Below are 16,696 nucleotides of genomic sequence, written 5' to 3' on the forward strand. Positions count from 1 at the left end.
GGGTTCCTGGTGGAACCATTCATTCCTCCCTGGCCCTGTCTCTCTGGTCTCCAGGTTTGTCACTAAGCTTCTGGAGGACCTGGTCTTCTTCGTGTGTGACATCCCCAACACTGGCCAGGACGTGCTGGAGATCATGGTCAACAAGCCCAACAGAGAGAGACAGAAACTCATGAGGGAGCAGAACATCCTCAAACAGGTACAGCTCATTGTACTCCGTGGTAGTATCATCTACTTTGGGCTTGGGGTACTTATGACAATGAGTCAATGTTAAGTTGACCTCTCCACATTGTCAATTTGAGTGTCACAATTTAAATGACATATGAAATCCATATCCCTCTTTAGATTTTCAAACTTCTCCAAGCCCCGTTCACGGACAGTGGGGATGGTCCTATGCTGCGATTGGAAGAGCTTGGTGACCAGCGCCACGCCCCCTTCAGGCACATCTGCAGGCTCTGTTACCGGGTATTACGACACTCCCAACAAGACTACAGGAAGAACCAGGTCGGTGGGCAGAACTGGTTGATTGCATCAATCAACTCAGACACACAGCAGAAATGTGCTAGCTAAAAGGCTAAATATACTTAACCTGCTAGTTGTGCATTAGAATGGTCCTGACCCTCACTGACTCCCCCTCTACAGGAGTACATAGCCAAGCAGTTCCGCTTCATGCAGAAGCAGATAGGCTACGACGTTCTGGCTGAGGACACGATAACTGCCCTGCTCCACAACAACCGCAAGCTTCTGGAAAAACACATCACGGCCGCAGAGATCGACACCTTTGTCACCCTGGTCAGGAAGAACCGGGAGCCCAGGTGAGACCAAGAGGACGGGGTGATAGGATGGGGGCATGCCATGGGCCTGATTCAGAAGGTTGTCTGTGGGGGGAAGTTTGTTTGTACAGCACCAGCCAGGGAATGTAGTAGATGTAGATGTATTCAAATGTATGCATGAGGGTATCAGAGGATGGGATTGTTTTGGACCCTGGCACTGGAGGTAATTGCTGTCATTAGTGCTGTCGAGCTCCAGTCTTGTGCTGCTGGCGACATGAGAACCATGCTGATCCAAGGGTCTGGATAAAGGGGGCTTTTATTGGGGTCTGATGGAGCTGGGAGGGGGACTGTGTCGGGACTGGAGCCTTCTGTTTCCAGCAGCACAGGGCTGTAGCAGGTCATAGAGCCTGAATAAGCCTACTCTGGGAGCCTGTACTGTGGATACTGGCTAGTGCACTGTTGTAGACCCCGTAGTTTTCAAGTTTTAATGTCACATGCCTTTCAAAACCCAACAATGCAAGGATCAATAACAATGTATTATTAGAAAAAAAACACAAGAATATCAAGACTACCACCGTCGTGTTATCAGTCAACTTGATAATTGTGTTGGAATCATGCGTGGCTACACTTTCGTGGGTGAACAGGGAGTACAGGAGGGGACTAAGCACACACCCCTGTGGGGCCCCTGTGTTAAGGGTCAGTGTGGCGGAGGAGATGTTGCCTACCCTTACCACCTGGGGTCGGCCCGTCAGGAAGTCCAGGTTCCAGTTGCAGAGGGAGGTGTTCAGACCCAGAGTCCTAAGCTTGGTGACGAGCTTGGAGGGGACAATAGTGTGTAGTCAATGAACAGCAATCTCACATAGTTATTCCTCTTATCTAGGTTGATGAGGGCGGTGTGGAAAAATTGAGATTGCGTCATCTATGGATCTGTTGGGGTGGTATGCAAATTGGAGTGGGTCTAGGGTGGCTGAGATGATGAAGTTAATGTGTGCCATAACCAGCCTCTCAAAGCACTTCATGATTACAGAAGTGAGTGCTACAGGGCATTAGTCATTGTGGCATGAAGCCTTAGAATTCTTAGGAACAGGAAGGATTGTGGTCATTTTGAAATGTGGGAATTACAGACTGGGGCAAGAAGAAGTTGAAAATGTTGAATATGCTTACCAGCTGTTCTGCGCATGCTCCTAGAGCGCAACCTGGAGTACCATCAGCGGCTCTGCGGGTGTTAACCTGATTAAAGGCCCTTCTCACGTCGGCCTCAGAGAGTGAGATCACCGAATTCTCACACCCGGCTCAATGTTGTTGTCAAAGCGTGCATTGAGTTTGTGTGCTAGAGAGGCATCGTTGGGCAGGGTTGGGTCTTCCTTTGTTATCAGTAATGGAATGTAGCCCCTGTCACATGAGGCGGGCGTCTGTGTATTATGATTCGACCATATTCCCATATTGTCCTTTTGCTTGTTTGTTGACTCTGCGGAGGTCATAGCGGGTCTACTTCTTCTTGTCTTCGGCCAAGGTTGTCTACGGTAGCTCTGTGTGCGGTAGCCCTGTTCTTCAGTTTAGCACCAACGTGAGTTTTAATCCAGTGCAGTGGTGTATGCCTCCTCCTAGGCAGCTGGACCTGTATGTTGACCATCCCCTTCTCTTTGACCTTCATCTCCAGGTTTCTGGACTACCTGTCTGATCTGTGTGTGTCCATGAACAAGTCCATCCCAGTGACTCAGGAGCTCATCTGTAACGCCGTGCTGGACCCATCCAACGCAGACATCCTCATCGAGACTAAGTAAACCCCACTAAAAACATGAGCGTGGGTGTGTGCGTGCATGAACATTATACTGATGCTTTCTAATTAGATTGGCTCCAATATAGTGTTATTAGTAAAGCTATTGATTATGGAAACAAAGACCGACGTGTGTTTCAGTATTCATTGTTTTCTGCAGTTACTTTGCACTATGTTGACTGTCTGTTTTATTTGCCGCCGACCAGGCTAGTTCTGTCGCGCTTTGAGATTGAGGCTGTAACAATGGGGGAGAATCCCATAGAGACGGAGGAGGACGAGGAGGAGGTGTGGCTCTTCTGGAGGGACAACTGCAAGGAGATCAGGAGCAAGAGTGTCAGAGAGTTGGCCCAGGACGCCAAGGAGGGCCAGAAGGAGGACCAGGAGGTGGTCAGCTACTACAGGTCGGGGTTTAGCTCCTTACAGGGTTCAGAAGGATTTAAGGTTGGATTATGGGTGCAATGACATGTTTGAATGTACAGTATCTAAAAGCATATGGGACAGTTTGATTGTCTATGTACATAGCCTGCTTTCAGACTAATACCCCGACCAGATGTTAAAGTATGCTCCTCTCCCCCTGCAGGTACCAGCTGAATCTGTTTGCGCGGATGTGTCTGGACCGTCAGTACCTGGCCATCAATAAGATCTCTGGCCAGCTAGACGTGGACCTGATCCTGCGCTGCATGTCTGACGAGGACCTGCCCTATGACCTTAGGGCATCCTTCTGCCGCATGATGCTGCACATGCACGTGGACCGCGACCCCCAGGAACAGGTCACGCCAGTCAAGTACGCACGCCTCTGGTCCGAGATCCCCTCCAAGATCGCCATTGACAAGTGAGTGGGCTTTATGAACGTGTTATTAGGGTCCTATAAGCGATATTCTGCATTAGCTGAGCTCCTCTATAGGCTACCTCTGAGCCTTAACACAAGAATGTTCTCTCACTTTCTAAGCTACGACAATGATGGGACCACCAGAGATGAGATCAAGGAAAGGTTCTGCCTGACCATGGAGTTTGTGGAGAACTACCTGATGTCTGTGGTGTCTCAGAACATCCCTTTCGATGACAGAGAGAAAAACAAGCTCACCTTCGAGGTACTTTTCTCTGGAAACATCACAAAGTGTCAACCAGAGAGAATGTATAATATGGGGAATTATCTCACTTCCATTTTCACTTTTCTCTGTTAAAAGGTAGTGAACCTGGCAAGGAACCTCATTTACTTTGGCTTCTATAACTTCAGTGACCTGCTGCGACTGACTAAGATCTTATTGAACATCTTGGATTGTGTTCATGTCAGCACCATTTACCCCATTACCAAGCTGGAGAAGGGAGAGGAAAAACAAGGTGAACACCCAACTTCTTTTGTCTGTCAATTGGTATTGGCTGTTACTGATGTAGTGTAATTGAGGTGCACTCTCTCGCTCTCAATACCCTTCCCTTATATGAGGAATCATGTGGGAGTTAATTAGGTTTGGTTAATGTGTTGTGTGTGAGTAAGCACCCAGTTCAACTCTGTGTGTGTTTTTGTGTGTATGTGTGTCCCCACAGGCAGTAATGTGATGAAGTCTATCCATGGGGTGGGGGAGCTGATGACCCAGGTGGTCCTTCGAGGGGGGGGCTTCCTCCCCATCACCCCCACCCACCAGCCAGAGGAGGGTGTGGTCAAGACCCAGACAGAGCCGGAGAGGGAGGACATCATGGTGATGGACACCAAGCTCAAGATCATCGAGATCCTGCAGGTAACGTCATCTGGTCTTTTATATAGATTTTCTGATGTTGTTTCCAAATATCTTGTCTTTGATTTCCCATAGTATCATATACAAATGTGTACAAAATCTAGATGAAGGACATATTTTTCTCCGTATGATTATTCTTAGTGGTGAGCTCCAAAGCCTGGTGTTTTAACTAACTGATGTGCTCTGTTCCTGCCCACCAGTTCATTCTGAATGTGCGGCTGGACTACAGGATCTCCTGCCTGCTCTGCATCTTCAAGCGAGAGTTTGATGAGAGTAACCCTCAGGGTGATAATACATTGTCTAGTGCTAGTCAAGATGGAAATAATATGACAGGTCAGCATACTGAGAACCATAGCCTTGCCTTTTCTTTCTTACTGCTTTTACCCTCAAGCTACAGACACTACAGGCATAACAGATGCCACATGTCCTTACACCCTTAGTATTTGTATTATATTTTTATATTCAGATATTTTTCAAGTTCATTTGTGGAGTCGATGGTTTCTAAAGTGAAGTATAGCCTTCAAACGGGTTTCACAAGAATGTAAATGCTTCATTTCTTTTGTTAGGGGCTTTAGATTTTGAGAACATAGAAGAGCAGGCAGAGGCAATCTTTGGAGGAAGGTAAACCCTCTCATTTTAAAGCAATGCAGTGTCAGTCTCCGTAAAAGGACTGTTTTTAAGACTGGGATACTCAGTCCTCAGTGTCTGAGCCTGGTGTGTTGCTCTGCAGTGAGGAGAACACCCCTCTGGACCTGGATGACCATGGAGGGAGGACCTTCCTGAGGGTGCTACTGCACCTCACCATGCATGACTACCCTCCCCTGGTGTCTGGGGCCCTCCAGCTGCTCTTCAGACACTTCAGCCAGAGACAGGAAGTCCTCATGGCTTTCAAACAGGTAGGCCTCCGACCAAACCCACAGGTGCCACAGCCACAAGAACTCACAGGTCCACTGTATCAGTTTTCTGCACACTCATCAAGAATCGTATCTTTAGTTAGAAAGGCATCATATGAATGAGCATTAAAGTAATTTGATTACAAGGCAATTAAAGGCCTAGCTTGCTGTGGAGATTAAACTTAAGTCTAAACTGAGTTATAGCGCTTCCTCTTCCCTTAGGTCCAGCTCTTGGTGACCAGTCAAGATGTGGACAACTACAAACAGATCAAGTCCGACTTGGACCAGCTGCGCTCCATCGTGGAGAAGTCGGAGCTGTGGGTGTACAAGAGGCAGGGGGACGATGACGGAGGGGACGGACCCTCAGAGTCCGACCATAAAAAGAAGGTATTTGGTCAAAACTTCCCAACGATTATTGTACATCTCAATTTTTTTTTTTTGAATGCTTCACATGAATATGAACAAGCTCTCATTCTAACTCTGTCCATGTGCAGGGGGATTCAGGCGGCTCTGACAAAAAGAAGGAGGAAAGCAACAGCAGTTACAACTACAGGGTTATGAAGGAGGTACCATCTTCTTCATTTTCTCTCATCTCTGAGTTGGTGGTGTAAGGAGTCCTTGCCTTCACTCTTTTAAGATGTTGTCAGTCATTAGAGATGTATAAGGCAGACAGTCTCTGAGCCCCCTCTCTCTTCCCCTGTGTTCAGATCCTGCTGCGGCTCAGTAAGCTGTGTGTCCAGGAGGGAGCATCGGGGAAGAAGAGTAAGAAGCAGCAACAGAGACTATTGAGGAACATGGGGGCCCACAGTGTGGTGCTGGAGCTACTGCAGATCCCCTATGAGAAGGTACTGGAGAATATGATGAGCCAGACCTATACTCTCAACACATCCTGACCAAAAAGGCATGAAGAAAACACTAGAGCATTTATGCCATAGAGTTGTACAGTACATAAGCTTGGTCAATCATTTAATTTGTGGAAGGTTTGAATGATAGCTGCAGCTCTTTGGATGTGTGTCTGCCTGTACTTATGATGAACACTCCAGGGCGAGGACGTCCGTATGCAGGAGATCATGAAGCTGGCTCATGAGTTCCTCCAGAACTTCTGTGCAGGGAACCAGCAGAACCAGATCCTGCTGCATAAGCACATCAACCTATTCCTCAACCCAGGGGTGAGTGGACTTTCCTGGGGAAAGGGTTAGGGCTGGGAGGAACCAGTGGTACTCCATCCTTCCCATACCAATAAGTCCACTAGTTTGATGCTTCTATTTCACCTTCTCTTTAGATTCTGGAGGCAGTCACCATGCAGCACGTTTTCATGAATAACTTCCAGCTGTGCAGTGAGATCAACGAGCGCGTGGTGCAGCACTTTATCCACTGCACCGAGACTCATGGCCGCCATGTCCAGTACCTCAAATTCCTTCAAACCATTGTCAAAGCCGAAAACAAGTTCATCAAGAAGTGTCAGGACACCGTCATGGCTGAGGTGGGACACCATAATTACAGTGCACATATGTAACACATGCATTTTAGCAATATAAACCTGTAATACTACCCAAACAGAAATTTGTTCAAATCTATATCATGTGTCAGCAGCATCTGATAACTACAGTCTCTGTCTTCCTCCTGCTCAGCTGGTGAACTCGGGCGAGGACGTCCTGGTCTTCTACAACGACCGTGCATCCTTCCAGACCCTGGTCACGATGATGCGGTCGGAGCGGGATCGTATGGATGAGAACAGCGCTCTGAGGTACCACATCCACCTGGTAGAGCTGCTGGCTGTCTGCACCGAGGGAAAAAACGTCTACACTGAGATCAAGTGTAACTCTCTGCTGCCTTTGGATGACATAGTGAGGGTGGTCACCCATGAGGACTGCATCCCTGAGGTGAGTGATTGACCGAAGAGCTAAAAGGCATGCATTGGTAGTCTACTGAAATGATAAAGAGCCTAGTGTACATGTTGTATTCATGTGACTCATTTGAACATTTGCTTCTTGCAGCAAGTTAAATGACCATTCTGGGCTCTTGGGATAATTATGTATTTAGGCACCTATGAAGTTGTTCATTCTTAACTTTTTCTCCAGGTGAAGATAGCCTACATCAACTTCCTGAACCATTGCTACGTGGACACAGAGGTAGAGATGAAGGAGATCTACACCAGCAACCACATGTGGAAGCTCTTTGAGAACTTCCTGGTGGACATATGCAGGGTAAACAAACACACATCACCTCTCTTCCATATCTGATGGCGAGTCAATAGGCATGCTGGTGACATGTTACTGAGACCTGGTTGATAGTCTGAGCATTCTACAGGGAGACTCTCAAAAATAAAGTTAGCCTTATATGTTCTCCTGGGAGTGTTCTGCTGAGAGGCACTGTGAGATCACAGCGAGGAGTAACAAGATTCTATCCTCCTTCCTGTGAGGATCCAGGAAATGTGATCCAGTGAATGCTCACCCATTACCCACGTCTGTCTGGTGAGTGAGTCAGGTTGACCTTGGTTGTCCGTTGTCTGCTGTCTGTAGGTGTGCAACAACACCAGTGACAGGAAGCATGCAGACACGGTTCTGGAGGGTTACGTGACAGAGACCGTCATGAGCATCGTCACCACCTTCTTCAGCTCGCCCTTCTCTGACCAGAGCACCAGTCTGCAGGTAACCATGACCACCGTAACATATAACACTAAATAAAAGCAGTTGAATGGTGGATATTCTACGCTGTTGGGAGAAATCTGGTCATCAATCATTTTCTGTTGATAGTGATCGGTGTTAACTTCCTCGTCTGTGTGTAAGAAACATTATCCCCAAAGGCTCTACACTGACAGTTAACATGTAATATATGACATTTTGCCTCAAATAGCTGGCACGTCAGGTGTATGTAAGTATGAGTAAAAGTCCCATTGTAATTGGTTTTCCATCCCCTGGGTGTGTTCCTTACCAGCAGTCATAGAGCAGCCAGACGTTTCCTCAATGACCGGTCTTCACAGAACTGAGTCAGCACCTTCCAAGAATTCTCTACAGATGGCGTGTGCAAATGCTTTAGAATCCTCCCCTCAGTTCCTTCCCAGATATTTAGGCTTGTTTTCACAAGATAACTGGGATGTGTTTGCTGGGATATAATTGCAAATGTCACGTAACGAATGGTAAATCACTCTGTGGCCTACTATAAATGGTTGGGATGTATGACATGTGGAGGAGAAGATTTGTCCACTTCACTCTAAGGGTTTTGCAATCCCTCCTGGAGTTGTCTAGTAATACCAATTCCTGTAAGGAACTATGTTTTAGTTTAGATTGTTTTAGGTTTAGTTTCTCTTATAGTCATTTCCACATCCTTTCCAACCCATTTCCTCCACTATCCCACATCCCATTAGACTCAATACACCAGTTGATGTGAACCGCCATAATGATATCCATTCCCTTCTCTCCCATGACAGGCAAGCATTCTGGGAAAGATAACTGAGGTATACAGTATGTTGTACCGTAGGTTTGTGTGCAGCTGGTTCACAGGGTGTTTTTTGGTCCTGGTGGTAGCGGTGATACTGTATGTATTAGACATTGGTCTAGTAGTAGTTGGGACCTGAGCTGATTCTGGTGATAACCAACAGGCATACTAGAAGTGTTCGACCCTCTTACATACTGTATGTTATAGCACCTTTACAGTACATACTGTTCAAGGTTTGAGAATTGTACGGGCAAACAGGAGAAAACGCTTTGAAACGTAAATAAACGTTCAGGTAATACTTTCTCGGTGTCAAAGGTTTTCTCTGATTTCTTCCGGCTGAACATGACTCAATTTGTGTCTGATGGCACCCTCATGTTGGGGAAACTGGGTTCTAGAAATATGGTCTGTGATAAACCACAAAAGCCTTTGTTGATCACGGCTGGGGATTTTAGCTTTGTTTAATGTGCAGCTTCTGACTTGTCTTTTGATGTCTTTTCTCCTCTTATATCTACTGTCTTTACTGTCTTTACTGTCTGTCTGTCTGTCTGTCTGTCTGTCTGTCTGTCTGTCTGTCTGTCTGTCTGTCTGTCTGTCTGTCTGTCTGTCTGTCTGTCTGTCTGTCTGTCTGTCTGTCTGTCTGTCTGTCTGTCTGTCTGTCTGTCTGTCTGTCTGTCTGTCTGTCTGTCTGTCTGTCTGTCTGTCTGTCTGTCTGTCTGTCTGTGTCTCTCTCTCTCTCGCGCGCGCGCGCTTTCTCTTAGACTCGTCAGCCGGTGTTTGTACAGCTCCTGCAGGGGGTGTTCAGGGTATACCACTGCAACTGGCTCAACCCCACTCAGAAGGCCTCCGTTGAGGCCTGTATCAAGGTGCTCTCTGACGTGGGTAAGATACCTGCAATTGGCCTCCACCTGTTACCCAAACACTGTCTTGATAAAGTCAGAGAAGTACATCTCTTTATAGTCACAAGCCAATGAGCTCATTTTATCTGTCATCTAGAAGAAAAAAATACATATTTCAAAAAGTTTTTAAAAAACGAGCATCCCTCTTAAGTTTGCGTCCTACTGTTACATTTCACACAGCCAAGAGCAGAGCCATCGCGATCCCAGTGGACCTGGACAGCCAGGTGAACAACCTGTTTGTCAAGTCCAACAACGTGGTCACCAAGTCCATCTTGAGCTGGAGACTCTCCGCCAAGAACGCCCCCAGGAGGGACTCCAACGCCACTGCGTCCGTTAGCTACAGGAACATCATAGAAAGGCTGCAGGTGAGGATTCAGGAATACAGTGCCTTCAGAAAGTATTCACACCCCTTTACTTTTTCCAAATGTTGTTATGTTACAGCCTCAATTTAAAATGGATTACATTTAGATTGTATGTCACTGGCCTACACACAATATCCCATAATGTCAAAGTGGAATTATGTTTTTAGAACATTTGACAAATTAATAAAAAATGAAAAGCTGAAATGTCTTGAGTCAATATGTATTCAAGCCCTTTGGAATGGCAAGCCTAACATTCAGTCGCAAAAATTTGCATGGAGTCATGCATGTGTAATAATAGTGTTTAACATGATGACCACCTCTCTTTACCCTACACATACAATTATCTGTACATTTCAAACACAGATTAAACCACAAAAAACAGAGAAGTTTTCCAATGCCTTGCAAAGAAGGGCACCTATTGGTAGATGGGTAAAAAACAAACAGACATTGAATATCCATTTGAGCATGGTGAAGTTATTAATTACACTTTGGAAGGTGTATCAATACACCCAGTCACTACAAAGATACAAGCGTCCTTCATAACTCAGTTGCCGGATAGGAAACAAACTGCTCACACCAATGGTGACTTTAAAACAGTTACAGAGTTTAATGGATGTGATAGGATAAAAAATTTAAATTTAGGTTACTCCACAGTACTAACCTAAATGACAGAGTGAAAAGAAGGAAGCCAGTACAGAATAAACATATTCCAAAACATGTATCCTGTTTGCAATAAGGCACTAAATTAATACTGCAAAAAATGTGACAAAGAAATTAACTTCATGTCCTAAATACAAAACGTTATGTTTGGGGCAAATCCAAAACAACACATCACAGCATACCGCACTTCATATTTTCAAGCATGGTGGTGGATGCATCATGTTATGTGTATGGTTGTCATCGGCAATGAGTAGGGACCTTTTTTTGGGATAAAAATAAACGGAATAGAGCTAGACACATACAAAATCCTGTTTCTATCTGCTTTCCAGCAGACACTGGGAGAACAATCCCGCTATGCCCTCAGATGAACTATCAAACAAGCAAAGCGTCAATACAGGACTAAGATTGACTCCTACTACACCAGCTCTGTCACTCGTCAGATGTGGCAGGGCTTGCACACTATTACGGACTACAAAGGGAAACTCAGCCGTGAGCTGCACAGTGACGTGAGCCTACCAGACGAGCTAAATGCTTTTTATGCTCGCTTCAAGGAAAGCAACACTGAAGCATGCATGAGAGCACCAGCTGTTCCCGGACGACTGTGTGATCATGCTCTCCGTAGCCAATGTAAGCAAGACCTTTAAACAGGTGACCATTCAGACAGATTATCAGGGCATGTATTCAGAGCATGCGCGGACCAACTGGCAAGTGTCTTCACTGACATTTTCAACGTCTCCCTGACCGGGTCTGTAATACCCACATGTTTATAGCAACATAGTCCCTGTGCCCAAGAATGTGAAGATAACCTGCCTAAATGACTACCGCCCCGTAGCACTCACGTCGGTAGCCATGAAGTGCATTGAAAGGCTGGTCATGGCTCACATCATCAACACCATCATCCTGGAAACCCTAGACCCACTCCAATTCGCATACCGCCCCAACAGATCTACAGATGACGGAATCTCAATCGCACTCCACACTGCCCTTTTTCACCTGGACAAAAGGAACACCTACGGTATGTGAGAATGCTGTTTATTGACTACAGCTCAGTGTTCAACACCATAGTGCACACAAAGCTCATTACTAAGCTAAGGACCCTGGGACTAAACCCCTCCCTCTGCAACTGGATCCTGGACTTCCTGCAGGCCGCCCCCAGGTAGTAAGGTTAGGCAACAACATATCTGCCACGCTGATCCTCAACACCCGGGCCCCTCAGGTGCATGCTTGGTCCCCTCCTGTACTCCCTGTTCACCCACGACTGCGTGGCCAGGCACAACTCCAACACCATCATTAAGTTTGCTGACGACACAACAGTGGTAGGCCTGATCAACGACAACGATGAGACCTGGCAGTGTGGTGCCAGGACAACAACCTCTCCCTCAGGGTGAGCAAGACAAAGGAGATGATTGTGGACTACAGGAAATGGATGGCCGAACAGACCCCCATTCATATCGATGGGGCTGTAGTGGAACCTGTCGAGAGTTTCAAGTTCCTTGGTGTCCACATCACCAACATGGTCCAAACACAAGAGAGCACGACAACACATTTTCCCCCTCAGGAGACTGAAAAGATTTGGCATGGGTCCCCAGATCCTCAAAAATGTCTACAGCTGCACCACCGAGAGCATCCTAACCAGTTGCATCACCGCCTGGTATGGCAACTGCTTGGCATCCGACCGTAAGGTGCTACAGAGGGTAGTGCGTACGGCCCAGTACATCACTGGGGCCAAGCTTCCTGCCATCAAGGACCTAGATATTAGGCGGTGTCAGAGGAAGGTACAAAAAATTGTCAAAGACTCCAGTCACCCAGGTCATAGACTGTTCTCTCTGCTACCGCACGGCAAGTGGTACCAGAGCGCCAAGTCTAGGTACAAAAGGCTCCTTAACAGCTTCTAATAAGCTATAATACTGCTGAACAATTAATCAAATGCCACCCCGGGCTATTTACATTGACCCCCCCCTCCTTTATTTTTACACTACTGATACTCGTTGTTTATTATCTATGCATAGTCACTTTACCCCTACCTACATGTACAAACTACCTCAACTAATCTGTACCCCCACACATTGACTCGGTACCGGTACCCCCTGTATATAGCCTCGTTATTGGTGTGCCATTTTGTGCTACTTTTTATTGTGTTACTTTAGTTTATTTAGTAAATATTTTTATACTTGAACTGCATTGTTGGTTAAGGGCTTGTAAGTAAGCATTTCACAGTAAGGAATACCTGTTGTATTCTGCCATGTGACAAATACAATTTGATTTGATTTGAAATTCCCCTTTCACCAGGACAATAACCTAAAATGCAAAGCCAAATATTCACTAGAGTTGCTTACCAAGACAACGTTGAATGTTCCTAAGTGGCCTAGTTTCAGTTTTGACTTAAATCGTCTTGTAAAACTATGGCAATAATTGAAAATGGCTGTGATGAATTGACCAGTTCCCAGAAACAGAATTAATGGAACTGCGTTAGTAAGGAATGACCTGTAATCCCCCAGAAAGCTAATCTAGTGTGTGTGTTGCAATTTCTTTGTACCCATCACACTGTATACAGTAACTCTACCAGAACCCCTCCCACCTTCCCTCCCACCTACGCAAGACAATGTCTACATCAACACACAGTGTGACGCAACTGTAACAGTTTTCTTATTTCCATGGAGTTTATCATGACTCTGACTCATGGGGATATAGAGCGGGGTGAGGGGAGTTGGATTGGGCTGGTCTGTTTTCGAGGTTTTTGGTAAACCGTGGTCTACTTCTGCTTTTATACTTTTTTTCCAGTGTGCAGTCTGAGACAATAAGGTCACAAAGTTCACCATGGTGTTTTTCAGTTTTGTCAGCTTCCCTGTATCTTGTTTGGTCACGACTTCAAATGTAGGGGCTGGAATCCAGGCCCCAATCTCATACAGTTCGGTTGGGCCTCATCTAGACCTACCACTGGTGTAACATTCAGTGTGCCAATGTCCTGAGTGTCCCTGTGCCCTGTCTGTGTCCTATTTATGTTATGTTACCTCTCTAACCATGCCTGTCTTCTGCATTGCTCTGTGTTTAAGGACATAGTGTCGGCTCTAGAGGACCGTCTGCGTCCTTTGGTCCAGGCTGAGCTATCTGTCCTGGTGGATGTGCTGCATCGCCCAGAGCTACTCTTTCCTGAGAACACAGATGCCCGCAGGAAGTGTGAAAGCGGTGGCTTCATTTCCAAGTAAGACTCATGTACCCACTAACCACTGCAAGCCACCCACCTCCTTGACATGCTGACTAACAATGGACGTGCCTCTTGCCATGTTGAGTGATAAACCACAGTCTGCAATCTTCTTAGAAATTGCGACATTGTTTTCCACAGCAGTTGTAAACCAACTGAGGTTTTAGCCACTATAAATTGATCTAGCTGTGGTTTAACTGGGAAGTCTGCACAGTCTCCTGATACTGTCTCAGTGTTGAGGAATGCGTTGTGCTCTTTCATACTGTACCTGCTGTACTGTAACTAGAGTTGGGACACTTATCATGTACAAGTGTACAGTAACTGAATCCATCATTGATCAGGGCGTGCTGCTCCAAACATGCTACTGTAGTGACCCAGGGCTTTGTTTTCACGTGTCCTGCCCTGAACCTACTGGAGCTCTGTCTCCCTCACATAGGGCTCCCTCCCTCCCTGCCTTACACGGGCCAGGCCATTCCTGTGTCTGTTGTGTTTGATAAGGGCTGAGATTGGATTACTGGGCATGAGGGCGGGCGTCTGGGCTTTTTGAACAGGTGCCGGCTCAGGGGTTAGCCTACTGTAAAGGGCCGCAGGCAGGGGGGATTAATGTGTGGAGTAGCACGTGAGATACCACATGTTCACACTGATTCAGAACAATGACTTACATTGCAAAGGTAATGCAGTACAGTACTAACCGTAATATGTACAGTAGAATACTATGGGACCTTTAGGAAAGCTTGTATGCCGGGAAGAAATTGGGTCATACACATGGTTCATACACATGATTGATCATTTGGACTGAAACACTCCTATCAATGAATACAAGTCACACAGCACCTGATCTGATTGACAGCACCTCTAAGACCCACGTGAGGTCAATCTCTACCCCTAGCATTTATGACCAATAATGAATTAAGCCAATCAATTACGATATGTCAAGCAAACATAATATTATATCTTAATTACTCAAACTTAACAGTAAATACTATAGGGGTGACTCTCTAAAATCAGGGTTTGTTATCACTGAAGTGTTTTTTGGGGTAGGGGAGTGCAGTTCTCTACAGTGCAGTATGTGTGATACACCTCTCCTCCTGTCCCTGTCTCTCTCCCTGTCCCTGTCCCTGTCCTCTGCCCAGGCTGATCAAACACACCAAGCAGCTACTGGAGGAGAACGAGGAGCGGCTGTGTATCAAGGTGCTGCAGACTCTGAGGGAGATGATGACCAAAGACCGTGGCTATGGGGAGAAGGTAAATGGCCGTCTTCACCACCATCTCACAATACTTCCCTTGTTCTCTCTACACTGGTTTTTATCATGAGCGGAAACTGAGTGCTTTCTAAGAGGCCTGGTATTCTGTAGCTCTTTACAGAGGTCAGTGCAAAGGTCAGAGGTTAACAGCAAAGCTGGAGGTTAAGTTTTCCTCTGCTGCCCTCTGCCTTCCCCCAGATGATACTGGTAGTACATTATGTCTGTGTTGGTTGGGATGAGTCTTTTGGTTTGGTTTAAAACCTACAGTAGCAGCTGCCCTTCTGCAGGAATAAGATGCCAAGGGTGTGTATATATGGTATCCTCAGTGCTTTTCCTATTGGCACAGTCAGACACACACATAAACCACAATGGATTAGTGTCCATCTGAATATGACTTGTCTATGTTTGGTGATTGGGGACAGTTCCAGTATACTTTAACAGCACCAGCATGCTGTAATTGAACTTTAACTCTAAGACACCATTAACACTAATACAGCATTTACTGTATGGGCTGTAAATGACTCTCTGTACTAATCTCTGTTGAGCGAGGGCAATCCATTGCTTTGAAATGCAGTAACCTGTGTGTTTTTACTAACTGACTGACTGACTGACATGGTGTGGGGTTTCTTACCTACTGTTTGTCTGTTTTCAGCTGCCACCCCTCCTCCTAACCCAGCTCTACTAACTCTGCCTGTATACTCTTCTCTTCCAGCACATTGCCTTTGATGATGAGATGGATGTGGCTGAGGTTGATCATTTTCCTTCTTTCGTTCGGTTTCTGTCTCGTACTAGTCGTGTGGTGTAGATAGATGTGCCTGTGCTGGTGGTTTTTCTGTCTTGTTATGTGCTGCTGACTTTCAGAGTAGCTGCTTGTTTCCGTGTGTGTTACCGTGCCACTAGCATGCTAAGCACTTTTTGGTGTTGCCAACTTGCTACACTCCAATGTGTCAGACCTGGGTTCAAAATACTCAGACTCAAATTCACTCCCACGCATTTAACCCAGGTATCGGGAAATAGTATTTCAAACAAGTATTTGAAAATACTGTCAAATACAATTTGGCAGACTATTTGGTTTTTACAATTGGCCATTCAAATACTTCAAATAAAAGTGCTTGTTTTGGGCTGTGTGTTTGAGAATACTTAAATACACCAAAAAAAACTATTTTAAATGCCAGATGGTTTGTTCCAAGAAAAAAGTGCCTTTAAGTAGAAATTTTGCACCAATATTGCAATTTAAAAGCCTTTTGTATTAAATGACATGCCCTTTTAATATAGACCACATGGAGAATTCAATCAATCTGATAGTTAATATGAATAAAGATTTGCTAAAGTGCCAAAATTCTACATTTTGACATGTCCCTCTGCGTACCCTCTGTGACTTCTAGGACTTTAACCCACTTAACCCCAAAATGTCTCCCAAGTTTTCACCATCATTGTAAAGCCCTAGTCATTTTGTTGCTTTAACTTAACATGCTTTAGCTTCAGATATTGAAGATGATTATTTATTTCATGTGATTAGTTTTTCATTTTACGTCTGTCTCTCATTTTATAGTCAACCCTGTCACATGAACTGAACTCTCCTTTTAATATGATGAAAACTCTGTACTTTTTAAAATTATTTTTTTACAAAAGAAACACAACATCTAACAATCAAATCATAGTGTAGAAGCAGGTGAGCTGGTTCTACTATTTTGAGCAATTCTCTGGTGTTTTGAGGTGGA

At 45.5% G+C, this 16,696-nt stretch overlaps 1 protein-coding gene across 10 annotated transcripts in view; it reads left to right on the top strand.

Moving 5' to 3' along the window:
• Positions 1 to 16,696, top strand: part of itpr1b (inositol 1,4,5-trisphosphate receptor, type 1b) — a 148,130-nt gene that overhangs the window by 56,315 nt on the left and 75,119 nt on the right. For 5 of the 10 annotated variants that reach the window (XM_031824920.1, XM_031824914.1, XM_031824917.1 and 2 more), the window contains 25 exons: positions 55 to 196; positions 343 to 501; positions 640 to 812; positions 2,431 to 2,550; positions 2,754 to 2,948; positions 3,128 to 3,379; positions 3,497 to 3,638; positions 3,735 to 3,888; positions 4,093 to 4,283; positions 4,481 to 4,613; positions 4,847 to 4,901; positions 5,011 to 5,176; positions 5,396 to 5,560; positions 5,668 to 5,739; positions 5,881 to 6,018; positions 6,217 to 6,342; positions 6,456 to 6,656; positions 6,805 to 7,056; positions 7,255 to 7,380; positions 7,696 to 7,824; positions 9,370 to 9,490; positions 9,688 to 9,872; positions 13,583 to 13,731; positions 14,865 to 14,976; positions 15,688 to 15,723. In XM_031824920.1, coding sequence (XP_031680780.1) covers positions 55 to 196; positions 343 to 501; positions 640 to 812; positions 2,431 to 2,550; positions 2,754 to 2,948; positions 3,128 to 3,379; positions 3,497 to 3,638; positions 3,735 to 3,888; positions 4,093 to 4,283; positions 4,481 to 4,613; positions 4,847 to 4,901; positions 5,011 to 5,176; positions 5,396 to 5,560; positions 5,668 to 5,739; positions 5,881 to 6,018; positions 6,217 to 6,342; positions 6,456 to 6,656; positions 6,805 to 7,056; positions 7,255 to 7,380; positions 7,696 to 7,824; positions 9,370 to 9,490; positions 9,688 to 9,872; positions 13,583 to 13,731; positions 14,865 to 14,976; positions 15,688 to 15,723 — 3,694 coding nt within the window. The remainder of the gene's footprint in view (positions 1 to 54; positions 197 to 342; positions 502 to 639; positions 813 to 2,430; positions 2,551 to 2,753; positions 2,949 to 3,127; positions 3,380 to 3,496; positions 3,639 to 3,734; positions 3,889 to 4,092; positions 4,284 to 4,480; positions 4,614 to 4,846; positions 4,902 to 5,010; positions 5,177 to 5,395; positions 5,561 to 5,667; positions 5,740 to 5,880; positions 6,019 to 6,216; positions 6,343 to 6,455; positions 6,657 to 6,804; positions 7,057 to 7,254; positions 7,381 to 7,695; positions 7,825 to 9,369; positions 9,491 to 9,687; positions 9,873 to 13,582; positions 13,732 to 14,864; positions 14,977 to 15,687; positions 15,724 to 16,696) is intronic. The other 5 variants (XM_031824921.1, XM_031824916.1, XM_031824918.1 and 2 more) reach the window with 2 other exon arrangements.

Source organism: Oncorhynchus kisutch, linkage group LG5 (assembly GCF_002021735.2).
Source record: "Oncorhynchus kisutch isolate 150728-3 linkage group LG5, Okis_V2, whole genome shotgun sequence".
NCBI lineage: Eukaryota > Metazoa > Chordata > Actinopteri > Salmoniformes > Salmonidae > Oncorhynchus > Oncorhynchus kisutch.